The 27,922-nt window shown below is 42.6% G+C and overlaps 1 protein-coding gene across 1 annotated transcript in view; it reads left to right on the top strand.

Moving 5' to 3' along the window:
• Positions 1-19,392, top strand: part of LOC110168961 (carbonic anhydrase-related protein 10-like) — a 108,194-nt gene extending 88,802 nt beyond the window's left edge. Inside the window, exons 7-8 of the mRNA XM_055152553.1 lie at positions 1,535-1,709; positions 19,306-19,392. Coding sequence (XP_055008528.1) covers positions 1,535-1,709; positions 19,306-19,328 — 198 coding nt within the window. The 3' untranslated portion in view covers positions 19,329-19,392. The remainder of the gene's footprint in view (positions 1-1,534; positions 1,710-19,305) is intronic.
• Positions 19,393-27,922: the final 8,530 nt, after the last annotated feature.

Below are 27,922 nucleotides of genomic sequence, written 5' to 3'. Positions count from 1 at the left end.
GCTGGCATCTTCCTGGAAAAGTCATGTATAAACCCAAGGTTGCAAGGAAAAATGTGAAGTTATTTTAATGATTCTCTTCACACTATATCAAAATTATTTGCTATGAGCACATGTTTTCATCACTGAGCGACCTGAAGTAGCCTGTGCCAAGTGCACGGCAAAGCTCATCAATTCCCATCCAGGGCCAGGAGACCAGGCGCTCTGCCGAGCCAAAAGGTGCTTCATCCCCCATTTGGACTAAACCAGCTCCACAGACAGAGTCACATAGATGAACACTTTGCATGTAGTCGTGTGGGATTTGTGTGAATATCTCTCTCTTTTGTCTTTTTACAACATTCACAAGTTAAATGGGGCTGTGGAGAATGTGGAAGCCGTCCTAATCTCATGGAAGAAGACTTTTGCAGGAACATGCCCGTGTGCTTGGATGGCAAAGGCAGATTCAGAGTCGACTATAAAACTCATAATTATGACTTTTAAAGTCGTAATTATGACTTTAAAGCTCGTACTTATGACTTTAAAGCTTGTAATTATGACTTTAAAGCTTGTAATTATGAGTTTTAAACCCGTAATTATGACTTTCTGTGAAGCTTTTATTTTTTATTTGCTGTTGGATTTATGGGCTTCCATAGTTAAGTCTCTCACACAATCACAGTTAATCGCTCTCACCTTTTGGTTGGAAATCAAACTCTTAAACACGACCATGAACGCTCATATTGACCACAGGCTCCTGAAAATGAATTCTTTAAATACATATTGTATTTCTGACAGTATTTTCTAATGTGTGCATTGTGTCTCCATGGTAATTGCTGAACATTCCACCATAGAGATACATGTAAAACACCCCCAGTCACTGGAAAGTATAAATATTGAAAGTTCTCATCTGATTTAAATGCTGTTTTTAAAAATGGTTCTGTTAAATAAGTCCAAAATTAAGTTTTTATTTTGACTAATAACTAGTCATTTGAACAATGTACATTTTTGTTTTATTATAACTGAAATTATTGTGTAAAAAAAGTGTATTTAAATATTGTAATAACAAGGACACCACAGTTCTTAACAGCCACATCACACATCATGCATCACACTGGGGATTATAGTCCACTAGCCCAAATCTGCAGTGGATTAACATGGAGATCAGTCTCTTTTTGTCATGGCTCAATGTACGTCACACAGCCTGAATAAAATGCCCAAGGTGCACTGATTACAAAAATAAAAGTCCTTTGTTCGTACAAATGTGACGCCAGCTCGTTTCCATCTATACGTCTTCATCAGGGCTTAAACCTCGTGTGACACATTCTGGAGCTGTGACAGAAAGAGGCTGATCTTGTTTTTAATGCTCGTCCTGGAGAAGCACCTGTTTTTGCACGTAAAGAATCCGACGATGCCTCAGTCTACTTGTTTTATGCAGTGGATTAAGCTGTTCAGATAAGGTTAAAAACATTAGCTGTAATATGTGAGTGATACGTATTTTGTTAAATGAAAATGTCTAGATCTTGTCTTCCGGTCCTGACTCTAGATTTTCTGTTTGTTCCAGATGCACTCCCTGCGTCTGCTGAGCCAGAATGAGCCGTACAAGATCTTCTCCAGCATGAGCGACAACACCCGGCCCACCCAGCCCCTGCTCCAGCGCTGCATCCGCACCAACATCAACTTCAGCAAGCAGGGACGGGACTGCCCCAACAACCGAGCCCTGCGCCCCCAGTACAGAGGTGAGACCCAACAACCGAACCCCCACAACCGAGCCCCAACAACTGAGCCCCAACAACCCAGCCCCAACAAACGAATCCCACGAACGACCCCCAACAACTGAGGCCCAACAACCGAGCCCCAACCGAGCCCTGTGCCCTCAGTACAGAGGTGAGACCCAACAAACCGAATCCCCACAACCGAGCCCCAACAACCAGCCCCAACAACCGAACCCAACAACCCAGCCCAACAACCGAACCCCAACAACCGAGCCCCAACACAAAAACCGAGCCCCAACAAACCGAGCCCCAACAACCGAGCCCCAACACCCGAGCCCCCAACCGAACCCCCACAACCGAGCCCCCACAAACCCCAACAACCCAGCCCCAACAACCGAATCCCCACAACCGAGCCCCCAGTACAGAGGTGAGTCCCCAAAAAACCCCCCCACAACTGAGCCCCCACAACCGGGCCCTGCGCCCTTAGTACAGAGGTGAGACCCAACAACCGAACCCCCACAACTGAGCCCCACAACCTGTCCCAACAACCGAGCCCCCAACAACCAAGTCCCCAATAACCAAGTCCAAACAACCGAGCCCCCACAACCGGGTCCTGCACCCCCAGTATAAAGGTGAGACCCTACACCCGAGCCCCCACAACTGAGCCCTGCGTTTCCAGTAAACAGGTGAGACCCAACAACTGAGCCCAACAAACTGAGCCCCAACCACAACCGAGCCCCAACAACTGAGCCCCAACAACAACGAGCCCCACAACCCCCTGCACCCCCAGTACAGAGGTGAGACCCTACACCCGAGCCCCCACAACCCAAGCCCCAACAACGAGTCCTGTGCCCCCAGTACAGAGGTGACACCTCTGAGCCCCTACAACTGAGCCCCAACAACCGAGCCCCAACATCCGACCCTGCGCCTCCAGTACAGAGGTGAGTCCCCAACCCCAACTCCCCAACAACCGAGCCTCAACAACCGAGCCCAACAACCAAGTCCCCAAAACTGAGCCCTGCGCCCCCAGTACAGAGGTACAGTATGTCCCTACAACCGAGCCCTGCGCCCTCAATAGAAGAACTTTGAATAGACTCTATAACATAATAGGATAATTTGAACATTGTAGATCAAACGAAGCTGGAGACAGATCAGAAATTGATGGTAGAATTTGCAGTTGAAGTGTCAGATGCAGATTTGTTGACCTGGTTTATGGTTCTTATCTCTGTAATGTCTAGGAGTATCCACATGAAACAAATCTTTCCACTTTCAAACAAAATAAATATTTAGATTGGAATGACGTTATCGCTATGGCAACTGAAAACCATCGTCTGCCTGAAACCTTTTAATGAGCGAAGAAAACCTCCATGAAGATGTCAATATCACTCGGCCTCGCGGTATCGACATTCGCTCAAATCACATGTTATATTGATACGCTTGCCGACGAGGTCATCATCAGTATTCCCTGGGAGTGTGATGCTAACTGGGGGCATGGTTCTGTCTGAGGGTTTGTTAGACTTTAACCCGAGCTTTGATTTAACACAGTCTGAGCATTAAAAAAAAAACTGACTAAGGCTACGTTCAGACTGCAGGGCTTGATTCTCAATTCGGACTTTTTTGTGAAATCCAATTTTTCTGTGAGGTGGTTCACAATTTTCATTAAATGTGACTTGTACGTGATCTCCAGTGTGAGCATTAAACGCCCCAAAAGTGTCCTGCATGCGCATTGGAGGACACAACGACATCACACACAGCGAGTCCAGTTCTTCGTTACACGTCCATGGCCACTTCGTTTGTTTGAGTCCTTAAACTCCTTATATTTGGCTCGCAGGCTCTTTATTTTTCATTACCTGGTCCCCGAAGGTTTGACCAGGTTTTGTATTGACCCTATGTGTCTGTGTGTCTGTCCACCTGCGATAATTCTGCCATTTATGGACCAATGGTCACTAAATTTGGTACGTGGGTCAAGCCCTCATGTCCGATGCTGCAAAAAAAAAAAAAAAAGTTTGATGATGATCTGAGGTCATTTGAGGTCACACGGGTCAATTGAAAGGTCACGGCATTATAAAGGATCGGCAATTTCTGAACCATCTGCTGCCTAAAATATTCACCCAATCATAACACAAGTTGGCACACACATAACCGGGCACACTGGATGTTACAGGTTGAAACTAGTCAAGGTCATTTGAAGGTCAAGGTAACCAAGCTCAAAAATGTTTTTGGGCAAAACTCTGTGAAGGATGGAGCTCGAGCGACGGGAGTGATCTCAAAATCTCAGAAAGATTATTATCTATTTATAATTCTATGCATTTGTATAGTAAAATATTAATAGTTTTCGAGATAATCACTAATTACAACAGTTCTTTTCTCTTTCAGTGTATGTCGTTAATATTCAAAATGGAACGAAAATAATTTCAATTTCTTGTTTTTCTGGTGATACACAACACACTGATCTACAGTCACACAACGAACAGACACACAACTCATGAAAAATTACATTTTCATTACACACTAGTAAACACAGACATTCTCGTGTGTGACCAACATCACACAAATGTTCATGGGCCTGTACAGATACACACATTACATTGTGGATATAACGATCATGTGATATGGGCTGGGCTCCTCATAAACTGCTTCTGTGGTGATGAACTGACTCCACCGATGCCTCATGGGGACCAGGTTTATATCTCTGGTTGCGCTTGTTGCACATTGGAGCCAGCATCGCCTGTAGCCGCGCTCGGACATTTCTTTGGCATCATTTCAAAAACCACCTGATAAGACTCCTCCAATTCAGCCTGAACACAGCGATCACCCCAAATATTAATAAACTCTCTAACTTCGCTTTCCCTCCATTGACAAGACTCCGAGCCTGACGTGTAGGTGGGATGAACGTGACCTGACCGTTCAGACTGACGCCGCATGTAGGACTGTTGCGGTTAGGGAATTTCTACTGCGGTGTGGTACAGCAGCCCAACAGCGTGGTATGCGATGATACTCCACCCCACGCCCACCTCCCCTGGAGTTACAAGAAAACACTCTCCGATGATGAGTTTGTGTCGCAAATGCACATGCACCTTGGTTGTCGCGTGGATATAGCGTGTGAAGCGGGAGAAGTAACATTTGGCTTTGGAACAAGTGCCACTGCATCTCTCTCAGGCTCTCAATGTGGCAGCTCGGGTCAGAGTCGGGTACCCGCGGACTTAAGAGAGAGAGAGAACCACGAGCACGCGGAGCAGGTGTCCACAAAGTGCGATTGGGTGACGACTGCGTTTACCTCCGTGCGGCGCGGAGCTCTGTGCCGGTCCTTTCACCTGCGGTCACCAGACGGTCTACGCGGGCACACCTTAGTCCTGGGTTAGTCCCGGTTTATCACGGGCACGGGCGGTAACGGTTGGAATGTTAACGGGTCCGGGCGGGTGTGGGTCTCCAAAAATATGGACCCGTGCAGACTCTGGGTCGGGTCACGCTGGTCATGTGCGGTGATCGCGGTGGCCCAACATGCACCGCAGTGATTCATTTTTGCGGTTATTGCAACAGCCCTAGTCGTATGTCAAAACATCGGATATGTATCAGTTTTAGGAGCACATATCCAAGTGAACTGGGTCGTCATTAAAAGATCAGATACAGGAGCATAGGGATGAAAAAAATCGGATTTGGGTCACTTCAGGCTGCGGTCTGAACGCAGCCTTAGACCGAACTAAAACAGAGGTGATTTGTGCGCTTAAACAAATCTCTCACACATAAAATCAGAGTTCACCGTGCACCGTTTTTATTGAAAACGCCTAAACAGGACCGTGAAAACTCAAATTGATCGCAGGCTCCTGAAAACGTTTTCCTTAAATCCACGTAGTATTTTTTTCCGACCATCTAAAAACGAACCCTCCCTAACACTCCGCCGTAGACGCACATGCAGCAGCCCCCCCCCCTTCCCCAGCGATCAAGCCTCAATCTCCACACGTCAAAACCCCGCGTCTCTTTCTTTTCCAGTTTTCAAAATCAACACGTTCTGACGGAAGCTTTGTGAGCGATTGCAACATTTCCACCCGTCGGCGTTCTCTCTCTCCAAGTTTTCGTGATTAATAACTCATACTTGAACTAATTGCGCATGCACGGACTCCCATTAATTAGAAGCTTCACTTTCATTTTTCACTCCCCGACCGAATTACATTAACTCCAAATGATCAGCTCAGCCTTGGACACACGCAAAAAAAAAAAAAAAACCCAAAAAGACCACAAGCTTAACCTGCAGCGCTTACAATCAAGTACATCTTATAGAAACTTGGGCTATAGTTTCATTCATAATTCAGCTGGAGAAAGATACGGGTGTAACAATTTTTAACGTAAATAATTTAGTATTGGTAGAGCGAAAACGGCGATGTTGCTAGAAGTGTGTTTTTGCCAGCTCCCTGTGTCCTCCATCTTTGCTCTCATGAATAATAATGACTCCGGTCTGAGGATAATTTTAAACCTGCGCTCGGTGTGGGCTTTCCAAAAACCTACAATTCCAAAGAGAAAAGCAGAGATAATCAGCCATTCTTTCTCAGACCACAGGAGCGGTCCTCGGTCTCTAATTAGGGAGTACAATATTCAAATACGAGCCGTGCCAGTCCAAGGTTCTCATAATCCATAATAATAATAAGAGAAATGTATTAATCAGTGAAGATATTCGGTTACTGTGGTCTGGGTTGGGATTGGACTCGCGAAAAGATTTGGAAAGAGTCTGTTTCGTTAAAAACGTTCGTACAAATTTGTATTTAAAGGGTCTGTTTTATGATCTCAAACCGGAGATCATCAGAACTAAACCAGAACCGGACCAGGACTAAACCAGGACTAGACCAGGACTGGACGGGGCAGGACCAGGACTAGACCAGGAGTAGACCAGGACTAGACCAGGACTGGACGGGGCAGGACCAGGACTAGACCAGGACTAGAGCAGGACTGGACTAGGACTAGAGCAGGACCGGACCAGGACTCGACCAGGACTAGAGTAGGACCGGACCAGGACTAAAGTAAGACCGGACCAGGACTAAACCAGGAGCGGATCAGGACTAGACCAGGACCGGACCAGGACTCGACCAGGACTAGAGTAGTACCGGCCCAGGACTAAACCAGGACCGGACCAGGACCGGACCAGGACCGGACCAGGACTAGAGCAGGACTAGTCCTGGTCCAGACCAGGGGCCTCATTTATAAAAAAAACTGCATAGGAGTCCCACCTCCACCTCACCATAAAAGGACAGACCACGCCCCCTCACACCTCCACCTCACCATAAAAGGACAGACCACGCCCCCTCACACCTCCACCTCACCATAAAAGGACAGGCCACGCCCTCTCCACACCTCCACCTCACCATAAAAGGACAGACCACGCCCCCTCACACTATCACCTCACCATAAAAGGACAGACCACGCCCTCTCACACCTCCACCTCACCATAAAAGGACAGACCACGCCCCCTCACACCTCCACCTCACCATAAAAGGACAGACCACGCCCCCTCACACCTCCACCTCACCATAAAAGGACAGACCACGCCCTCACATGTAGGCAGCACATCTTTGCGGTAAAGCCAGTGTGTTTTCTTGTTGTTTCAAGAGTTTTATCGCTATATTTTTAAATCTACCTATGATGTGTGTGGCGTCTGAACGTAGCTTTAGACGTCTATAAAACATAAACCATCGTCCATTTATTAGTGCACAAAGTTGGGCTTCAGAATGATACACGTACAATGGAAATATAATTAACTTATATAATAACATATATAAGGCATATAATTAACCAAATTGTTGTTATTCAGCGCAATGGTGTAATTCTGAAATCCCTCGGCGAGCTATTTGGAAGTCGACAGACGAATAATAATAGTGGATGTGTGAATGAAACAAAACTCAACTCCAGGTCTGTTTTTGAGATGATTATAATATTCTAACACGGCTTAAAGCTCACAAGAGGCAATGTTGTGGAATATAAGACGTTTAAGGCCTTGATACGACCACTTTTGATATTCCCAAAATGTTTTCTTAACTGAAAATCATAAGAAATGTTTTTAAATAAATCCCGAACGCAATCAGGAGCACTTGTACACAAAATTCTGCCGTTTTAGAATAGTGTTACTCTTATGATGCAATCAAAAATTCAAATTTGTGCATGATTGTAAGTTTTATTTTTTTTGTTATTTTGTTTTATTTGGACGGGGAAAAAAAACAAGGACCAGGACTTTTTTTTTTTTTTTTTACAGCAAAGGCAGTAAAAATGGCAACAGAATTTTAATCCAATACGGGCGTCTATCTGTTCATCAGCAGCGCTCCCGTTCAATTTTAGGCTTCATGGGAACTCTGTCGCTGTTCTGAATTCCATGAGCCCAGTCCAATCTGTGCCTGTTCCCACTTCCACAGCAGTCTACTTCGAGATGGTTATAAACAGTGCTGGGAGTAAAGTGTTGTAAAAGTAACAAAAAATTACTGTAATGTGTCACTTTTTGCTGTAACGCAGTAATGTTCGGAATTAGAGCGGAAACATTTTTAATATTTTACTCGGTACAAATGTCAGTAATGCGCGTCACAAACCATTTTTAACCTGGATTGAAGTGGTGGGTTTTTCGTTTTTCTTCATGCAAATTCGCTAAAATCATCGTTTCGGTTCCGAGTGTCGGGACGGGCCCGGAGATGCGCCCGTGTAGACCGTCGGGTGACCGCGAGCGAACCGACGCCCCAGACCTGGTTTAGACCTGGTTCAGTTCTGGTTTAGACCTAGACCTGGTTTAGACCTGGTTCAGTTCTGATTTAGACCTGGTTTAGTCTTGGTTTAGTCCTGGTTTAGACTTGATTTAGTTCCTGGCTTAGACCTGATTTAGTCCTGGCTTAGACCTTGGTTTTGTCCTGGTTCAGTTCTTGTTTAGACCTGGTTTAGTCCTGGTTTAGTTCTGGTTTAGACATGGACCTGATTTAGTCCTGGTTCAATTCTGGTTTAGTCCTGGTTTAGACCTGGTTTAGTCCTGGTTTAGTCCTGGTTTAGACCTGGTTTAGTCCTGGTTTAGATCTGGTTTAGACCTGGTTTAGTCCTGGTTTAGTCCTGGTTTAGTCCTGGTTTAGACCTGGTTTAGACCTGGTTTAGACCTAGTTTAGACCTGGTTTAGTCCTGGCTTAGACCTTGGTTTTGTCCTGGTTCAGTTCTTGTTTAGACCTGGTTTAGTCCTGGTTTAGTTCTGGTTTAGACATGGACCTGATTTAGTCCTGGTTCAATTCTGGTTTAGTCCTGGTTTAGACCTGGTTTAGTCCTGGTTTAGACCTGGTTTAGTCCTGGTTTAGACCTGGTTTAGACCTGGTTTAGTCCTGGTTTAGTCCTGGTTTAGTCCTGGTTTAGACCTGGTTTAGACCTGGTTTAGACCTGGTTTAGTCCTGGTTCAGTCCTGGTTTAGTCCTGGTTCAGTTCTGGTTTAGTCTTAGTTTAGCCCTGATTCAGTCCTGGTTCAGTTCTGGTTTAGACCTGGTTTAGTCCTGATTTAGACCTGGTTTAGACCTGGGTTAGTCCTGGTTCAGCTCTGGTTTAGACCTGGTTTGGTCTTGGTTTAGTCCTGATTTAGACCTGGTTCATTTCTTGTTTAGACCTAGTCCTGGTTCAGACCTGGTTTAGACCTGATTTAGTCCTGGTTTAGACCTGGTTTAGACCTGGTTTGGTCTTGGTTCAGACCTGGTTTAGACCTGGTTTAGTGCTGGTTTAGACCTGGTTTAGACCTGGTTTGGTCTTGGTTTAGTCCTGATTTCGACCTGGTTTATTCCTGGTTTAGACCTGGTTTAGACCTGATTTAGTCCTGGTTTCTGTCCTCGTTCATGTCTGGTTTAGTCCTTTAGTTGAGTTATTCTCTTTATATTTTTATATTTTTTTCAACATTATTTCTCATAAATAAACAAATATGAGAAGTTTTGAAGGGCGTGTGGTTTATTCAAACTGAATTTATATCGGCAGCTTCACTGGGCACATACGGAGACACAATTGGTCTACATTTGGGCCCTGCTCCTGGTCACATGACTGGACTCGTTCAACTTCTTCAAGAGTTTCTTTTTCCATCAGGATTTTTATTATTAATGACATCAAAATCCCGTCTTTCCGAGGTTAAAGCACAAGAACTCAAAGAGGTCTACATCCTGACTCCATATCCCACAATCCCGAGCAGCCGAGGACTACAGTGTGTGATCGCAGCATAAAGATTCTACTTGCTCTTGTTGCTCTTTAGTTAACACCCTAGCTGTTTTTAGTTAGCACATTAGCTGTTTATAGTTAACACCCTAGCTGATTTTTAGTTAACACACTAGTTGTTTTTTGTTACACACTAGCTGTTTTTAGTTAACACCCTAGTTGGTTTGGTTAACACACTAGTTGCTTTTTAGTTACATATTAGTGCTTTTTAGTTAACACTGTAGCTGCTTTTATTTAACACACTAGTTGTTTTTTTTAGTTTACACAGTAGTTGCTTTCTAGTTAACACCCTAGCTGTTTTTTGTTAACACATTAGCTGTTTATATTTAACACCCTAGCTGATTTTAGTGACGCCGTAGCTGTTTTTTAGTTAACACGCTAGTTGTTTTTTTGTTACACACTAGCTGTTTTTAGTTAACACACTAGTTGCTTTGTAGTTAACACACTAGTTGTTTTTTAGTTCACACACTAGCTGTTTTTTTCTTACATACTAGCTGTTTTTAGTTAACACACTAGTTGTTTTTTGTTACACACTAGCTGTTTTCAGTTAACACACTAGCAGTTTTTTTTGTTACATACTAGTTGCTTTTAGTTAACACCCTAGTTGGTTTGGTTAACACACTAGTTGCTTTTTAGTTACATATTAGTGCTTTTTAGTTAACACTCTAGCTGCTTTTATTTAACACCCTAGTTGATTTTTAGTAAACACACTAGTTGTTTTTTTAGTTTACACAGTAGTTGCTTTTTAGTTAACACACTAGCTGGTTTTCAGTTCACACACTAGATAAAACACGTTAGCTGTTTTTAATTAACACCCTAGTTATTTTTTTGTTAACACTCTAGTTGACTTTTTAGCGAACACACCAGTTGCATTTTAGTTAACACCCTAGTTGCTTTTAGGTACCACAGTGGCTGTTTTAGTTAACACCCTAGTTGTTTCTTGTTACACACTAGCTGTTTTAGTTAACACGTTAGTTACTTTTTAGTTAAGACAATAGCTGCTTTGGTTCACACTCTAGTTGTTTAGTTAACACCCTAGTTGCTTTTTAGTTAACACCCTAGCTGCCTTTTAGTTAACACCATAGTTGCTTTTAGTTAACACCCTAGTTGCTCTTTAGTTAACACCCTAGTTGCCTTTTAGTTAACACACTAGTTGCTTTGAGTTAACACAGTAGTAGCTTTTAGTTAACACTCTAGCTGTCTTTTAGTTAACACCCTAGTTATTTTTGTTAACACACTAGTTGCTTTTTAGTTAACACACTAGTTGGTTTAGTTAACACCCTAGTTGCCTTTTAGTTAACACCCTAGTTGCTTTTAGTTAACACCCTAGTTGTTTTTTGGTTAACACACTAGCTGTTTTACTTAACACACTGGTTGTTTTTAGTTAACACCCTAGCTGTCTTTTAGTTAACACCCTAGCTCTTTTTGTTAACACACTAGTAGCTTTTTAGTTAACACACTAGTTGCTTTTTAGTTAACACACTAGTTGCTTTTAGTTAACACCCTAGTTGTTTTTTGGTTAACACACTAGCTGTTTTACTTAAACACACTGGTTGTTTTTAGTTAACACCCTAGCTGTCTTTTAGTTAACACCCTAGCTCTTTTTGTTAACACCCTAGTTGCCTTTTAGTTAACACCCTAGTTGCTTTTAGTTAACACCCTACTTGTTTTTTGGTTAACACACTAGCTGTTTTACTTAAAACACTGGTTGTTTTTAGTTAACACCCTAGCTGTCTTTTAGTTAACACACTAGTAGATTTTTAGTTAACACACTCTAGTTGCTTTTTAGGTAACACACTAGTTGGTTTAGTTAACACCCTAGATGTCTTTTAGTTAACACTCTAGTTCTTTTTGTTAACACTCTAGTAGCTTTTTAGTTAACACACTAGCTGTTTTACTTAACACCCTCGTTGTTTTAGTTAACACCCTAGTTTATTTTAGTGAACACCCTAGTTACTTTTTAGGTAGCACAGTGGCTGTTTTTATTTAACATCCTAGTTGTTTCTTGTTACACACTAGCTGTTTTAGTTAACACCCTAGTTGCTTTTAGTTAACACACTAGCTGTTTTTTAGTTAACACACTAGTTTTTCTTTTTTTGTTACACCCTAGTTGTTTTTTAGTTAACACACTAGTTGCTTTTAGTTCACACACTAGTTGCGTTTTAGTTAACACACTAGCTGTTTTTAGTTAACACACTAGTTGTTTTTAGTTACACACTACCTGGTTTTCAGTTCACACACTAGATAAAACACTCTAGCAGCTTTTTAGTTAACACCCTAGTTGTTTTTTTGTTAACACTCTAGTAGCTTTTTAGTTAACACCCTAGCCACTTTTAGTTAACACTCTAGTTGTTTTTTTGGTTAACACACTACCTGTTTTACTTAACACCCTCGTTGTTTTAGTTAACACCCTAGTTTATTTTTGTGAACACCCTAGTTACTTTTTAGGTAGCACAGTGGCTGTTTTTATTTAACATCCTAGTTGTTTCTTGTTACACACTAGTTGCTTTTGTTAACACACTAGTAGCTTTTTAGTTAACACAGAGTAGTTGCTTTTTAGTTAACACACTAGTTGTTTTTAGTTAACACTCTAGCTGTCTTTTAGTTAACACCCTAGTTGCTTTTAGTTAACACCCTAGTTGTGTTTTTGTTAACACTCTAGTTGTTTTTGTTAACACACTAGTAGCTTTTAACTTAACTTAAAACAGTGGCTGTTTTTATTTAACATCCTAGTTGTTTCTTGTTACACACTAGCTGTTTTATTTAACACTGTAGTTGTTTTTGGTTAACACACTAGCTGTTTTACTTAACACCCTCGTTGTTTTAGTTAACACCCTAGTTTATTTTTGTGAACACCCTAGTTACTTTTTAGGTAGCACAGTGGCTGTTTTTATTTAACATCCTAGTTGTTTCTTGTTACACACTAGTTGCTTTTGTTAACACACTACTTGCTTTTTAGTTAACACAGAGTAGTTGCTTTTTAGTTAACACACTAGTTGTTTTTAGTTAACACTCTAGCTGTCTTTTAGTTAACACCCTAGTTGCTTTTAGTTAACACCCTAGTTGTCTTTTAGTTAACACTCTAGTTGTTTTTGTTAACACACTAGTAGCTTTTAACTTAACTTAAAACAGTGGCTGTTTTATTTAACATCCTAGTTGTTTCTTGTTACACACTAGCTGTTTTAGTTAACACCGTAGTTGTTTTTGGTTAACACACTAGCTGTTTTACTTGGCACCCTGGTTGTTTTAGTTAACACCCTAGTTTATTTTAGTGAAGACCCTAGTTACTTTTTAGGTAGCACCGTGGCTGTTTTTATTTAACATCCTAGTTGTTTCTTGTTACACACTAGTTGCTTTTCTTAACACACTAGTAGCTTTTTAGTTAACACAGAGTAGTTGCTTTTTAGTTAACACCATAGTTGCTTTTAGTTAACACCCTAGTTGTCGTTTAGTTAACACTCTAGTTGTTTTTGTTAACACACTAGTAGCTTTTAACTTAACTTAAAACAGTGGCTGTTTTTAGTTAACATCCTAGTTGTTTCTTGTTACACACTAGTTGTTTTTAGTTAACACTCTAGCTGTCTTTTAGTTAACACCCTAGTTGCTTTTAGTTAACACTCTAGTTGTTTTTGTTAACACACTAGTAGCTTTTAACTTAACTTAAAACAGTGGCTGTTTTTATTTAACATCCTAGTTGTTTCTTGTTACACACTAGCTGTTTTATTTAACACCGTAGTTGTTTTTGGTTAACACACTAGCTGTTTTACTTGGCACCCTGGTTGTTTTAGTTAACACCCTAGTTTATTTTAGTGAACACCCTAGTTACTTTTTAGGTAGCACCGTGGCTGTTTTTATTTAACATCCTAGTTGTTTCTTGTTACAAACTAGTTGCTTTTGTTAACACACTACTTGCTTTTTAGTTAACACACTAGTTGTTTTTAGTTAACACTCTAGCTGTCTTTTAGTTAACACCTAGTTGCTTTTTAGTTAACACACTAGTTGTTTTTAGTTAACACTCTAGCTGTCTTTTAGTTAACACCCTAGTTGCTTTTAGTTAACACCCTAGTTGTCTTTTAGTTAACACTCTAGTTGTTTTTGTTAACACACTAGTAGCTTTTAACTTAACTTAAAACAGTGGCTGTTTTTATTTAACATCCTAGTTGTTTCTTGTTACACACTAGCTAGTTTTAGTTAACACTCTAGTTGTTTTTAGTTAACACACTAGCTGTTTTACTTAACACCCTCGTTGTTTTAGTTAACACCCTAGTTTATTTTAGTGAACACCCTAGTTACTTTTTAGGTAGCACAGTGGCTGTTTTTATTTAACATCCTAGTTGTTTCTTGTTACACACTAGCTGTTTTAGTTAACACGGTAGCTGCGTTTTCATTCACACTCTAGTTGGCTTGTCGTTAACACCCTAGTCGGTTCTCGTGGCTCTGTTCTCGCACATGTCCGGCGCTGTGACAGTTCAGTGGAATCTCATTTAGTTTGGCAGAAACTTTCCTCATCTGGCCTACAACAGAAGCGCGTCATGAAAGACTGCGCTCATTTATTATAGAAAGATCCAATTAGAGGCGAAGGAAACGAGGAGCCGTCCAGGCGGTTTGGCGCAGTGTGGGTTTAGTCTGACAGCGCCGGGCTCCTCGATGTCATACAAATATACGGAGAAGAAAAAGAAAAAGAGAGAAAAAGAGACGAGAGAAACGAACCCCACACCATGTTACTCTTTATACTTCAGGTCCCATTCAGATCCTAGTCCACGGGTTTGAGAATGGTGGGAAATTAGGAACGTTTATTAGGCCGTAAACACTTCAGTCCGTGTGTCATTCGTTTATTTGTTTTTCAATGTAAAACCAAAAATAAGAAACGGAAAAAAACAACTATTATTTGTTCGTTATTTGTCTCCGAAACCAAAATGAAAAAACGGATAATGATTCGTTTTTTCGGTTTTGTGTTTAAATAAAAAATGGAAAAAAATGGATAACGATCATTTTCTGTGCCGGACCGGACCAGGACTAAAACAGGTCCGGGATTACACCAGAACCAGACCGTGATTGAGGCCGGGACTGAGACCAGACCGGGACTGAGACCGGGACTGAGACCGGAACCAGACCGGACTGAGACTGAGACCAGACTGTGATTAGACCACTGAGACCGGGACCAGACTGTGATTGAGACCGGGACTGAGACCAGGACCAGACCAAGACTGAGACTGGGACTGAGACCGGAACCAGACCCGGACTGAGACTGGGACCAGACTGTGATTGAGACCGGACTGAGACTGGGACTGAGACCAGGACCAGACCAAGACTGAGACTGGGACTGAGACCGGAACCAGACCCGGACTGAGACTGGGACCAGACTGTGATTGAGACCGGGACTGAGACCGGGACTGAGACTGGGACTGAGACCGGGACTGAGACCGCGACCAGACCAGGACTGAGACCGGGACCAGACCGTGATTGAGACCGGGACTGAGACCAGGACCAGACCAGGACCAGACCAAGACTGAGACTGGGACTGAGACTGGGACCAGACTGTGATTGAGACCGGGACTGAGACTGGGACCAGACCAGGACCAAACCGGGACTGAGTCCGAGACTGAGACCAGGACCAGACCAAGACTGAGACTAGGACTGAGACCGGGACCAGACCGGGACTGAGACTAGGACTGAGACCGGGACTGAGTCACGGACCAGACCGTGATTAAGACTGGGACTGAGACCGTGACCAGACCAGGACTGAGACCAGGACCAGACCAGGACTGAGACTGGGACCAGACGAGGACCAAACCGGGACTGAGACTAGGACTGAGACTGGGACCTGACCAGGACTTAAAACGGTCTAGTTCTGGTTCAGTCCGACATCACAGTTTAAGTCACGTAAACGGCCGTTATCCGTTTTTCCATTATTCATTTAAACACAAAATCTAAAACCGAAAAAACAAATCACTGTCTGTTTTTTCATTCATTTCATTTAATGTTCTTATTTTTAGTTTTATATTGAAAAACAAATAAACAAACGATAAACAGATTCAGGCTGTTTTATGTGGCGCTCCACATACAAAATGTTCAACTGCAAACTAGCGATGATTTAGGCAGCCAAATGTTTCCTTTTTGGTCCTTCCTGTGGATCATCCTGCCCATCGCCTTCACCTTTCACTATTTTTCAATTCCGTTGGGAAGAGAAACAGTTTGAAAAGAGGTTTGTAGTCACACACATCTGATTCCCGTTCGCAAACAAATTTCTCGAGACGTTTTCCGCTGTTAGGATCCAACAACCACACAATTACGATGTCCGAATCCCAAAACTAAAATATGACAATATCAGAACCAGAAACAAAAGTGATATGGTTCAAAAGACTTGAAAAGATCGACTTTGTCAATAGACGCATCCCACTGGGAAAACAAACATGTCGGTTTGATGCTCACTTTGTCGGAAAATCCTTCACAGTATGAATTGTGTGATGACCGGAAGTCCGAGACTCTTGATGCATGTATTCAACATTATTGATATTGCGTTTTAGAATCCGGTGCACTTTATAGTCCGAAAAATACGGTACTCTGATAATGTAACCAAAACTTCTTTTTTTTTTTTTTTTATCAATTCTAGTTTTATACACATACATATATATACATGTATTACATATATTTTCCTCCCGTTTATGGTCGTACAAACTAATAATAGTGTTAACAAAGGGACGAAATGTTATCGTTTATGATCATGCAAAACAAACAACAGTGTAAATGAAAAGATATAATAATTATTTGTTTTTCGTTTATGGTCGTACAAACTAATAATAATGCTAATGAACGCAAAAAAAAAAAAAAGGTTTATCGTTTATGATTGTGTGAAATAAACTACGATGAGAAAATAAATAAATAAATATAATATATATAAAGTAAGGATTATTGGTTTTTCGTTTATGGTTTTACAAACTAATAATAATGTTAACGAAGCCGTAAAAGTTTATCGTTTATGATCGTGCGAAATAAACTACAATGAGAATTTATTTTTTTATTTTTTATTTTTTTAAAGTAAGGACATTTTGTTTTCGTTTACAGTTATGCAAACTAGTACCAACATTAACGAAGGCACAAACCCTCACCCTAATGTAACCAAAACGTTCTAATTCCTCCAGGATTATAACTTGCATCATTTATTTTAAAAACATGACATTTCTGAGGAGTTTCATAGAGCATGAGGTTCATTTGGTCGAACAGACTTTGTATATTTATACCGCCTCACTGATCTCCATATGGGCCACTGTTATGGTCACCTCAGTGGACTCAACGCCCCCGCACCCTCGTCACCCTCGTCACCCTCGTCACCCTGTCACCCCCACGACCAGAGCGCACCCGGCTCCACGCGCCCACACCCACGCCGCCTCCGCCGCCGCCGACAAAACGTGATATAAAAGACGACAGGCCTAAGTTGGAAGTTTAAATATTCCCTCAGTGTGTTGATGAGAGTTTGGACATTTTGAATCTGAAGCCGTAAAACAGCCTGAATCTGTTTATCGTTCGTTCATTTGTTTTTCAATATAAAATTAAAAATAAGAAAAAGAAAGAAACAACTATTTTCTTCATAATTTGTCTCGAAAACCAAAATGAAAAAACGGATAATGATTTGTTTTTTCAGTTTTAGATTTTGTGTTTAAATGAAAAACGGAAAAAACGGATAATGACTGTTTCCCATTTCTGTGACTTAAACTGTGATGCAGGACTGAACCAGGACTAAAACAGGACTAAACCATTTTCAGTCCCGGTCTGGTCCCAGTCTCAGTTCGGGTCTCATTCCTGTTCTGTTCTGGGTCTCAGTCTTGGTCTCAGTTCTGATCTGGTCCTGGCCTCAGTCCCAGTCTCAGTCCCGGTCTCAATCACGGTCTGGTCCTCATCTGGTACTGGTCTCAGTTCGGGTCTCATTCCTGGTCCTGTTCCCGATCTCAGTCCCGGTCTCAGTCCCGGTCTGGTCACGGTCTCAGTCCTGGTCTCAGTCCTGGTCTCATTCCTGGTCCTGTTCTGGGTCTCAATCACGGTCTGGTCCTGGTCGGGTCCCGGCCTCCGTCCAGGTCTGGTCACGGTCTCAGTCCCGATCTCATTCCTGGTCCTGTTCCGGGTCTCAGTTCTGGTCTGGTCCCAGTCTCAGTCCTGGTCTCAGTCCCGGTCTGGTCACGGTCTCAGTCCCGGTCTCATTCCTGGTCCTGCTCCCAGTCACAATCCTGGTCTCAGTTCTGGTCTGGTCCTGGCCACAGTCCCGGTCTCAATCATGGTCTGGTCCCAGTCTCGGTTCGGGTCTCATTCCTGTTCCCGGTTTCAGTCCTAGTCTCAGTTCTGGTTTGGTCCTGGCCTCAGTCCCGGTCTGGTCACGGTCTCAGTCCCGGTCTCATTCCTGGTCCTGTTCTGGGTCTCAGTCTTGGTCTCAGTCTTGGTCTTAATCACGGTCTGGTCCCGGCCTCAGTCTGGTCTGGTCCTGGTCTCAATTCGGGTCTCATTCCTGGTCCTGTTCCCGGTCTCGGTCCTGGTCTCAGTTCTGGTCTGGTCCTGGCCTCAGTCCTGGTCTCAGTCCTGGTCTCAATCACGGTCTCAGTCCCGGTCTCATTCCTGGTCTTGTTCCCGGTCTCAGTCCCGGTCTCAGTTCTGGTTTGGTCCTGGCCTCAGTCCCGGTCTGGTCACGGTCTCAATCCCGGTCTCATTCCTGGTCCTGTTCTGGGTCTCAGTCTTGGTCTCCGTCTTGGTCTCAATCACGGTCTCAATCAAGGTCTGGTCCCGGCCTCAGTCTGGTCTGGTCCTGGTCTCAATTTGGGTCTCATTCCTGGTCCTATTCCCAGCCTCAGTTCAGGTCTAGTCCCAGTCTCTCCTGGTCTGGTCCCAGCCTCAGTCCCGATCTCATTCCTGGTTCTGTTCCGGGTCTCAGTTCTGGTCGGGTCCCAGCCTCAGTCCTGGTCTCAGTCCCGGTCTCAGTCCTGGTCTCAGTCCCGATCTCATTCCTGGTCCTGTTCTGGGTCTCAGTCCTCGTCTTAGTCCCGGTCTCAGTCCCGGTCTACAACATCCTTTAAAAACACGCCGCTGAATCTGGATCTGTGTTTTCCGTTTTCTCTGCAGCTTCTTAAAATAAAAGTTACAAATATTTTCTAAGAAATCATGAATGGAGCCCGATAATTGCGGCTGAAAAATTCCTGTTAACATTCACATCTTCGGGGTTGAACAATGGCGCCACTTTCTGAAAAAAAAAGTGAAAAAATACAGTCAGTTTTGTTTATTTGCGCTGACATTTAAGACTCTGAACTCTGCACCTGGTTTTGTTTGACGCTTTACCTTTTTAAACTACACATTTGAATAACTAAACATTTTCTGCGACATTATTTGGTGCCGTTTTCCTAATCACATGTCCCTGTTTTGTTTTTTTGTTTTCTTTTCACAGTGAACCAATGGCTTCTCAAGTAAGGACTACAAACATGTCTGCTCTGAGTGGCCTCCAGAATAAAGACTACAAACATGTCCGCCGCTGCACAAAGATCCGAACTCTGCAAAACTCAAACGATCTGGACTAAAAACGCAGTGGCTTATGACAAAGACTTGTGATGGACTACAAACACAGACAAAGTTCAGAGGTCACGCGGAGGTCACGCAGAGGTCACGCAGAGGTCACGCAGACTGGTTTCTCTTTGGATCTTTGAAGAATTTCCCGTGTGATTTGTCTGAGGTTTGTCGAGAGTTTCTGGATTCTGGGATTTGGTCTTGATTTTGAACCTGGATCGATGAAAAGAACGATTCTCGGACTCATGGCTGAATTTATTTAAATGTGAATGGATTTATTTGTTATGGGATAAAGTGACTATAACTATTAATGTTTCTTTAAAAAATAAATAGCATTATTTGTATGTTTTCTGTGTGTTATTTAATGAAAAACACACACACACACATATATACATACACAGTGTTCGGGGAGTAACAGATTACATGTACCGGAGTTAAGTAATCAGAGTACAAATGATGAGTAACTGTATTCAGTTACAGTTACTGTTTCAGTGAGTGGTAATTGGATTACAGTTACTTTGTTGAAATAAATGGATTACATGGAGGTATTTTCCTGTTTTCACATTTTGGGCTAAACCAGGACTAAAACCATGACAAAAACCAGGACAAAAACCAGGACAAAAACCAGGACAAAAACCAGGACTAAAACCAGGACAAAAACCAGGACTAAACCAGGACTGAATCAGGACTGAACCAGGACTGAACCATGACTAAACCAGGACTAAATTGATCTCAGTCCCAGTCTCTGTTCCGATCCCATTCCTAGTCTTGGTATAGTCCTGGTCTCGGTCCTGGTCCCAGCCTCATTTCAGGTTTTGGTCCCGGTCTCAGTCTCGGTCTGGTTTCGGGCTCAGTCCTGATCACCCGACAATCTACACGGACACACCTCCAGGCCCGTCCCGACACTCAGTCCTGGTTCAGTCCTGATTTAGTCCTGGTTCAGTCCTGGTTCAGTCCTGGTTTAGTCCTGGTTCAGTCCTGGTTCAGTCCTGGTTCAGTCCTGGTTTAGATCTGGTTCAGTCCTGGTTCAGTTCTGGTTTAGACCTGGTTCAGTCCTGGTTCAGTCCTTGTTTAGTCCTGGTTCAGTCCTAGTTCAGTCCTGGTTCAGTCCTGGTTTAGACCTGGTTCAGTCCTGGTTTAGTCTTGGTTCAGTCCTGGTTCAGTCCTGGTTCAGTCCTGGTTCAGTCCTGGTTTAGTCCTGGTTTCCTGGTTCAGTCCTGGTTTAGTCCTGGTTCAGTCCTGGTTCAGTCCTGGTTTCAGTCCTGGTTTAGTCCTGGTTTCAGTCCTGGTTTAGTCCTGGTTTAGTCCTGGTTCAGTCCTGGTTCAGTCCTGGTTTAGTCCTGGTTCAGTCCTGGTTCAGTCCTGGTTCAGTCCTGGTTTAGTCCTGGTTCAGTCCTGGTTCAGTCCTGGTTCCTGGTTCAGTCCTGGTTCAGTCCTGGTTCAGTCCTGGTTTAGTCCTGGTTCAGTCCTGGTTCAGTCCTGGTTCAGTCCTGGTTCAGTCCTGGTTCAGTCCTGGTTCAGTCCTGGTTCAGTCCGGCATCACAGTCACAGTAAAGAGAAATGGTCGTTATCAGTTTTTTCCATTATTCATTTAAACAAAAAATCAAAAACTGAATAAACTAATCATTATTTATTATTTATTTATTTATTTTGGTTTTAGAGACAAATAATGAAGAAAATAGATGTTTTTTTTTGTTTTTTTTTTCTTATTTTTGGTTTTATTTTGAAAAGCAAATGAACGAATGACAGACAGATTTAGCACGATTAAAGGCTCTGAAAAGTCCATTTTGCAGAACCGACCTGCTTTAAAGGTCTTTAAATGTCTTTACCATTAAAAACACCTGTAATCTACACGATAACATCTCCATTTCTACCTCGACTACTTCACCAGCTGCCGGGCCCGTAGCGTCTTGTGACTCTCTTTGAATGTTGTTGTTAATCAGCGCTGCGGTCCCTGAGCCTCTCCTCGCTCTGCCCAGGGTCCAGTCGTCTACATTAAACACCAACCGCACAACAGCAGCGGACTCGTTATCTCCCGCGGACCGGAGCACCCGAGGAGCCACAAAAGAACTACACACTCAACATAAAAGAGCTTTAATCGAGCTCCGAAGTCCAATGATTTTGTTTTCGCGTGATTTACGGCGGCGGGCAGAAGTCTGGACTCACCCTCTCACCCTTTACTGTAGATGCTGGAGTCGCGCTTTGTTTCGTTCGCACACGTTTAACGCACAAACCTGCAGATCTGGGCTGAGTTCTTCTCTCAGACAGAAAACACTGCACATTGTGATGTCATATAGTTAGGGGTGTAACGATATCCAAGTCTCGCGATATGATATCGTCACGTTACTGTCAGCTTCTCCTGGAGGCAGCCTGCGAAGAGAGTCTTTAAAGAGAGTCCAGGAGAGTTAAAGCAGTTCACAGTCACAGACAAGTCTCTTTATTGGCTCGAGCATGAACAGGTCTCTGATTCATGTTGATTACAGGATTCAGTCACGAGCATCTCTTCTGAATGTCCTGCCAGTGTTGGGGAGTAACAGATTACATGTACTGGAGTTACGTAATCAGAGTACAAATGATGAGTAACTGTATTCAGTTACAGTTACTGTTTCAGTGAGTGGTAATTGGATTACAGTTACTTTGTTGAAATAAGTGGATTACACGGCGGGATTTTCCTGTTTTCACATTTTGGGCTATTCCTTTTTTTTTTAATTCTTCAGTAATTCCACTCATTGCCGGACACTAAACCAGGACTAAAACCAGGTCTAAAACCAGGACTAAACCAGGTCTAAAACCAGGACTAAACCAGGACTAAACCAGGATAAACCAGGATTAAACCAGGTCTAAAACAGGATTTAACAGGACTAAATCCTGCTGCGTGGACGTGTCTCCTCTTCTATCAATAATATTTGTAATTTGGTTCAGTAAAGTCTGGGCTTTTCATTTTCTTTAATCAGACAAAACATCTTATGTGAAGATTTCCTCCGTCTTTGCTTCTCTACAGCAAATCAAGTAATCCAAAGTATTCAGATTACGTTACTCACTTTAAGTAATTTAATGGATTACGTTACAAACTACATTTTGGTGTATGTAATCTGTAATCTGTAGGGGAAAACATTTTAAAAGTCACCTTCCCAACACTGCGTCCTGCATAGTACAGAAAAGTAGACAGCTTTATACTCCACCATCTTGTCAAATATTAACTTGCTGATGTTGATGGGTTGGCACATGTTAACGGGTCCAGACCCTCATCTTTTCTGTCTCGTACGCATCCCAAAGTTCAAACAACATGTCCCGGCCTCGTTGACAGTTCAGAGTCCAGACATTGACTTCTCTTTATAACACAACATGTCGAGGGATATTGAGTGAACAAATATTATGATTGAAATTAAAATGAAACGTTAACAACAAAGAGAATAATTCCCATAGAACCTCAGGGTACAATATTTATAGCGAAATCGTGGGAAAGCTCACAATTAGGGATGTAACAATATCCAAATCTCTCTGTATGATATTTTCACGATGTACATCTCACGGTACGTTATTTTGTGGAGGCGAATATGCTCCTTTTTCCTTTTAAAATGCCTTGACAAGACTTAATCCAAAGAACTAAGACTTAAAAGTGTTAGAACTGTTATTTTCTTCTTGTCGTCTGCACTGAAATGGAGCAAAGGATCATGGTCAATGTAGTTCCCTTTGTCTTTTTTTAGTTATTGCTGCTCCATAACTCTTAATTTGAGCAAAGAGACTTGTAATTCGATATATTTTGATGGTCCACGATATTATTGTGAGAACTTTGACCATACGATTTCACGATATTTCGGTTATTGGTACATCCCTACGTATAGTAATAGGGGAAGTGCATAACTGTGATTTTAAACTCCACACATCTTCACTAGAATCGTTTTGATGATTTCAGCCCTGGACTCACCAAACTCTACTGAACAAAATGTAAACGGGAGCTGGCAACTTGAAAACTACCACTACTTGACATCAGCAAAATGGAACAGAGCATTTTGAGTTTTGGACATGTAAACAGACTAATAATAAAGTGTTACTCAAACATGTGTGAATGAAACACAACTCTGGGTCTGTTTTTGAGGAGGTAACGACATTACAACATGGCTTAAAGCAGGAGTGTCAAACTCATTTTGGTCCGGGGGCCGTATCCAACCTACTTTGATCCCAAAGGGCCGGATCAGAAAACTCATGTCATATAAACCCCAAAAATAACAATAAATTCAAATATTTGTGCAGAGAAACACAAATCTATTACAGAAATCTTTTTTAATTAATGAACTCTTTCTTTTACAAAATATTATAATATTATAAACAACATAATATGTTTAAACTTTAAGAAAACTGTGTCACATACAACACACTTTATTTTTTAACGGACAATGAGTCATTGCGGACATTTATTAGTGCACAGAAGTGAGTGAAGCAGGGATGGAATTTCGACTAAAGCTAGTTTAGGTTTGTTAGCGGTTAGCTGCTGTAAGCTCCCACACATAAACAGGCTGTTTTCTATTGTGTAAAGTGAACTATTGGCCGTAATTTTGTTACCTTGAAAATAGTTAAGACATAGAATTTTGTGTCTGAAAATTTGACTACTTTGCAAATAATTAGCGGTACGTTTTTACGGCTAAAGCAGATAGTTTACTAGCTAGGAGTTATGGGACTCGTCCGATCGAAGCGGCTCTTAGTGCCGACTCTTTGAATGAACAACAGGAGCCCTTTTTGGGAGCTGTGTTTTCTCTTTTCTTTTCTTTTCATGCCGCATGTAGGACTTTCTTTGACAGCAGAAGCGGCTGAAAACGAAACTTTCAGTCAATCTGCGTGTGCATAGGATAAAAATTTTAAAAAGTGCATTGGCTGCACAATGAATAAAGGACTAAACGGACTAAGGCAGGTCAGTTAGTAGAAACTGGGAGTTGAAATTGACAGTCCTGTTCAGTCCTGGTTAGTCTTTGGCAAAGAGAGTTTGGAAGCCTCTAAAAAAAAAAAAAAAAAAAAAAAAAAACATTTTAAGAAAAATACAATTTAAACACAATGTTTTAACATGAACTTGTATGTTAAAAAGAATAAGTCAATTTTTCTTGAAAATCCTGCACTCGGCTCCACTTTTCTCATGTTGGACATTTTTCTGATGAGGGTGTCACGGTCAACAGTCAAAACGATCGTCCTTTAAGAGCGTTTGGAAAGAGACAAGTCTTCATTTGTGCTGCTCTGGTGGGAGGGGCCACGTACAGAGACGCTGGAGACGCTGCTGTGATAAACACCACAGAAAATTAACAAGATTTTAATAGAAAATATAATTAAATATTTTAGTAGAAAATCAGACGAGGGCCAGATTAAAGGTCTCGGAGGGCCGGATCTGGTCCCCGGGCCGTATGTTTGACACCCCTGGCTTAAAGGGACAATCCACAATTTTGGACATAGGGCCTCATTTCCTCGTGAGCCAGAGTGTTGGAGACGTGTGGAGACACTTTTTTAAAATATTCCATCCAGTCCTTGTATTTGCAGAGGTCACTGGTGCTAGACTAGTGCACGTCATGGTCAAAGTTTATCCTGCCACTAAAAACAGTCTCACACACTCCACAAAACACCCGAAACAAATCTATTATTACTCCAGACTGTCCATGTGAACGTCTGTGTCGATAGAATAATGTTTGAAATAAAACTGACCTTGCATCGCACGAATCATCGCATGTTGAGGGACTATTTTCTCAGCAGCAGCGGAATTTTACTTTGCCGGTAAGACAGATGCTAGGTGATATCAGTCCGCCGCTGTCGAGCTTTTTATCAGGAAGTACAAGTCGCTGCTGCTGCTCAGACATGAATCCTTCAAATGCAAAGTTGGTTTTACTTCTAAAATGGACACAGACGTTCAAATTTCTGATGTTCAATTTTCAGTTTTCGATTCCGTGGCTGCGATGTCGGACTTTTGCACTGCATACGGACTGAACCAGGACTGATCCAGGTCCGGGACCGAGACCGGGACTGAGACTGGGACCAGACTGGGGACCAGAGCGGGACTGAGATCGAGACTGGACCAGACCAGGACTGAGACGGAGGCTCAGAGCCCACGGCAGGGCCAGAGCTCGGAGCTGAGGCTTGGACCCTGCGGAGGCCCGGAGTCAAAGCTCGGAGTCAAAGCTCGGAGTCAAAGCTCGGAGTCAAAGCTCGGAGTCAAAGCTCGGAGTCAAAGCTCGGAGTCAAAGCTCGGAGTCCGCTCTGGTCCCGGACCTGGATCAATCCTGGTTCAGTCCGTATGCAGTGCAAAAGTCCGGCATCGCAGTCACGGAAGTCACGTAAACGGCCGTTATCCGTTTTTTTCCATTCTTCGTTTAAACATAAAATCGAAATCTGAAAAAACTAATCATTATCCATTTTTACATTTTGGTTTTGGAGACAAATAATGAAGAAAACTACTATTTTTGATTTTATATTGAAAAACAACAACGAATGACACACGGGTTATACACAATCGAATTCCACACACTTTTGCGTCACCGTATGCACGCAGATTTCCTCCTGAAAACGCAGAATAAAAAGTGAACTTGACAACTTCCGCGTCTTCGGTTCAGACCATTGTCATATAAATGTAGTCAAAGTCTCCTTAAATGGTTTTCGTTTCACAGGTGCAGTGTTTAAAGCAAAGGTGGCTGTTTTAAATAAATAAAACAGTAAATAAATAAGTAAATACGTGTCCCTCATAGTTTTAATGCATTCAGTGAGAATCTACAGCGTGATTATATATTAAAAACATGCAAATGTCCAAACCTTTGACTGTTGTTGTGTGTATAACATAAAAAAACATTATATAGGAACACGGGGCGACTGAATGAAACCCCAGCCTCACATACATAATAAAACAACGTCCTAATAAATAAATAGAATCATCTTGTTGAAGTAGCTGTGGATTCCGACGGGGCACAAGTGTAATTAAAAAACCACAAGTCGCTGCTGTGATCTGTGAACACGCTGACAAACCCGGACTGACGTGGCTGCATTATTCATACGGAGGGATGTGAGAGCCTCCGGCGCTTCAGCACAGACCCACACACCGCCGGCCAATCGGATCTACGGTTCTATTTACCCGCGTGAAACCAAGGAGCTCGTTGGTCAGAGATTATTTTGAGCGAAATCAAACCTCCGCTCAGATGAACAGGTGTAAGTGATTTGCTCATCAGCCGTAACGTGAAAACTGCAGACGGATGTGCTGTTTGGAAGCATCTGGAATCTCTTCTAATCGATGTATCCAGTGCACTCTGGAGTTTTGTGTCAGCGGGGAAATGATGAAAATCATCATTCGTTCATTGAAAAAACAATAATTTTCTTCATTATTTGTCTCCAAAACTAAATGAAAAAACAGAAAACGATTTGTTTTTTCAGTTTTCGATTTTGTGTTTAAATGAAGAAAGGAGAAAAAGGATAACTCACACGGACTGAACCAGGACTGATCCAGGACCAGACCAGAACCAGACCGGGACTGAGACCGGACTGAGACCGGGACCAGACTGGGACCAAACCGAGACCAGACCGGAGGCTCAGAGCCCATGGCAGGGCCGGAGCTCGAAGCTGAGGCTCAGACCCCGCGAAGGCTCGGAGTCAAAGCTCAGAGTCCACTTCAGCGTCTTTGAGCGTCCAAGAAATGTCTAAAAACGTTATAAAACTGATCTATTGTTATTATTACTTCAAGAAGACAGACACGTTTGAATATCTCCATGTTCTCTCATCAAAACAAAACAAACGTGGCTGCTTCAGAAGAAAAACAAACAAAAAAAAGGATCACGAAGGACTTGAGTCAAAGCTCAGAGTCTGTTCTGGTCCTGCTCTGGTCCCGGTCTGGTCCTGGTCTAGTCCCGGTCTGGTCCTGGTCTAGTCCCGGTCTGGTCCCGGACCTGGATCAGTCCTGGTTCAGTCCGTATGCGGTGCAAAAGTCCAGCATCGCAGTCACAGAAGTCACGTAAACGACCGTTTCCTGTTCCGCGACTGCAATGCCGGTCTGAACCAGGACTAATCCAGGTCCGGGACTAGACCGGGACCAGACCGGGACCAGACCAGGACCAGAGCAGAACCAGAGCTTTGACTCAAGTCCTTCGTGATCCTTTTTTTTGGTTTGTTTTTCTTCTGAAGCAGCCACGTTTGTTTTGTTTTGATGAGAGAACGTGTGGATATTCAAACGTGTCTGTCTTCTTGAAGTAATAATAACAATAGATCAGTTTTATATCACGTTTTTAGACATTTTTTTGGACGCTCAAAGACGCTGAATTATTAAGACTTTGTTGTGTGGTGCTAACTGTAGGCTCTGCTCTGTCTGAATCTCTGTTACTCAGGTTCATCTTTGTTTTAACACAATCTGAGCAGAAGGAGCTGACTTATGTGGAGCTCCAACAGATCTGTGCTGTCAACATCGCTCTCAATTAAAATTACAGACACAAGCTCGCCAGGGCTGTGGAAAAAATTATGTATCTCTCGTGGCGATAAATAATAAATCC

Source organism: Boleophthalmus pectinirostris, unplaced genomic scaffold (genome assembly GCF_026225935.1).
Source record: "Boleophthalmus pectinirostris isolate CB_2022bp ecotype Guang Dong unplaced genomic scaffold, ASM2622593v1 HiC_scaffold_17, whole genome shotgun sequence".
Classification (NCBI taxonomy): Eukaryota; Metazoa; Chordata; class Actinopteri; order Gobiiformes; family Gobiidae; genus Boleophthalmus; species Boleophthalmus pectinirostris.
The sequence above is the reverse complement of the archived record's forward strand: the minus strand, read 5'-3'. Positions and strand labels throughout refer to the sequence as shown.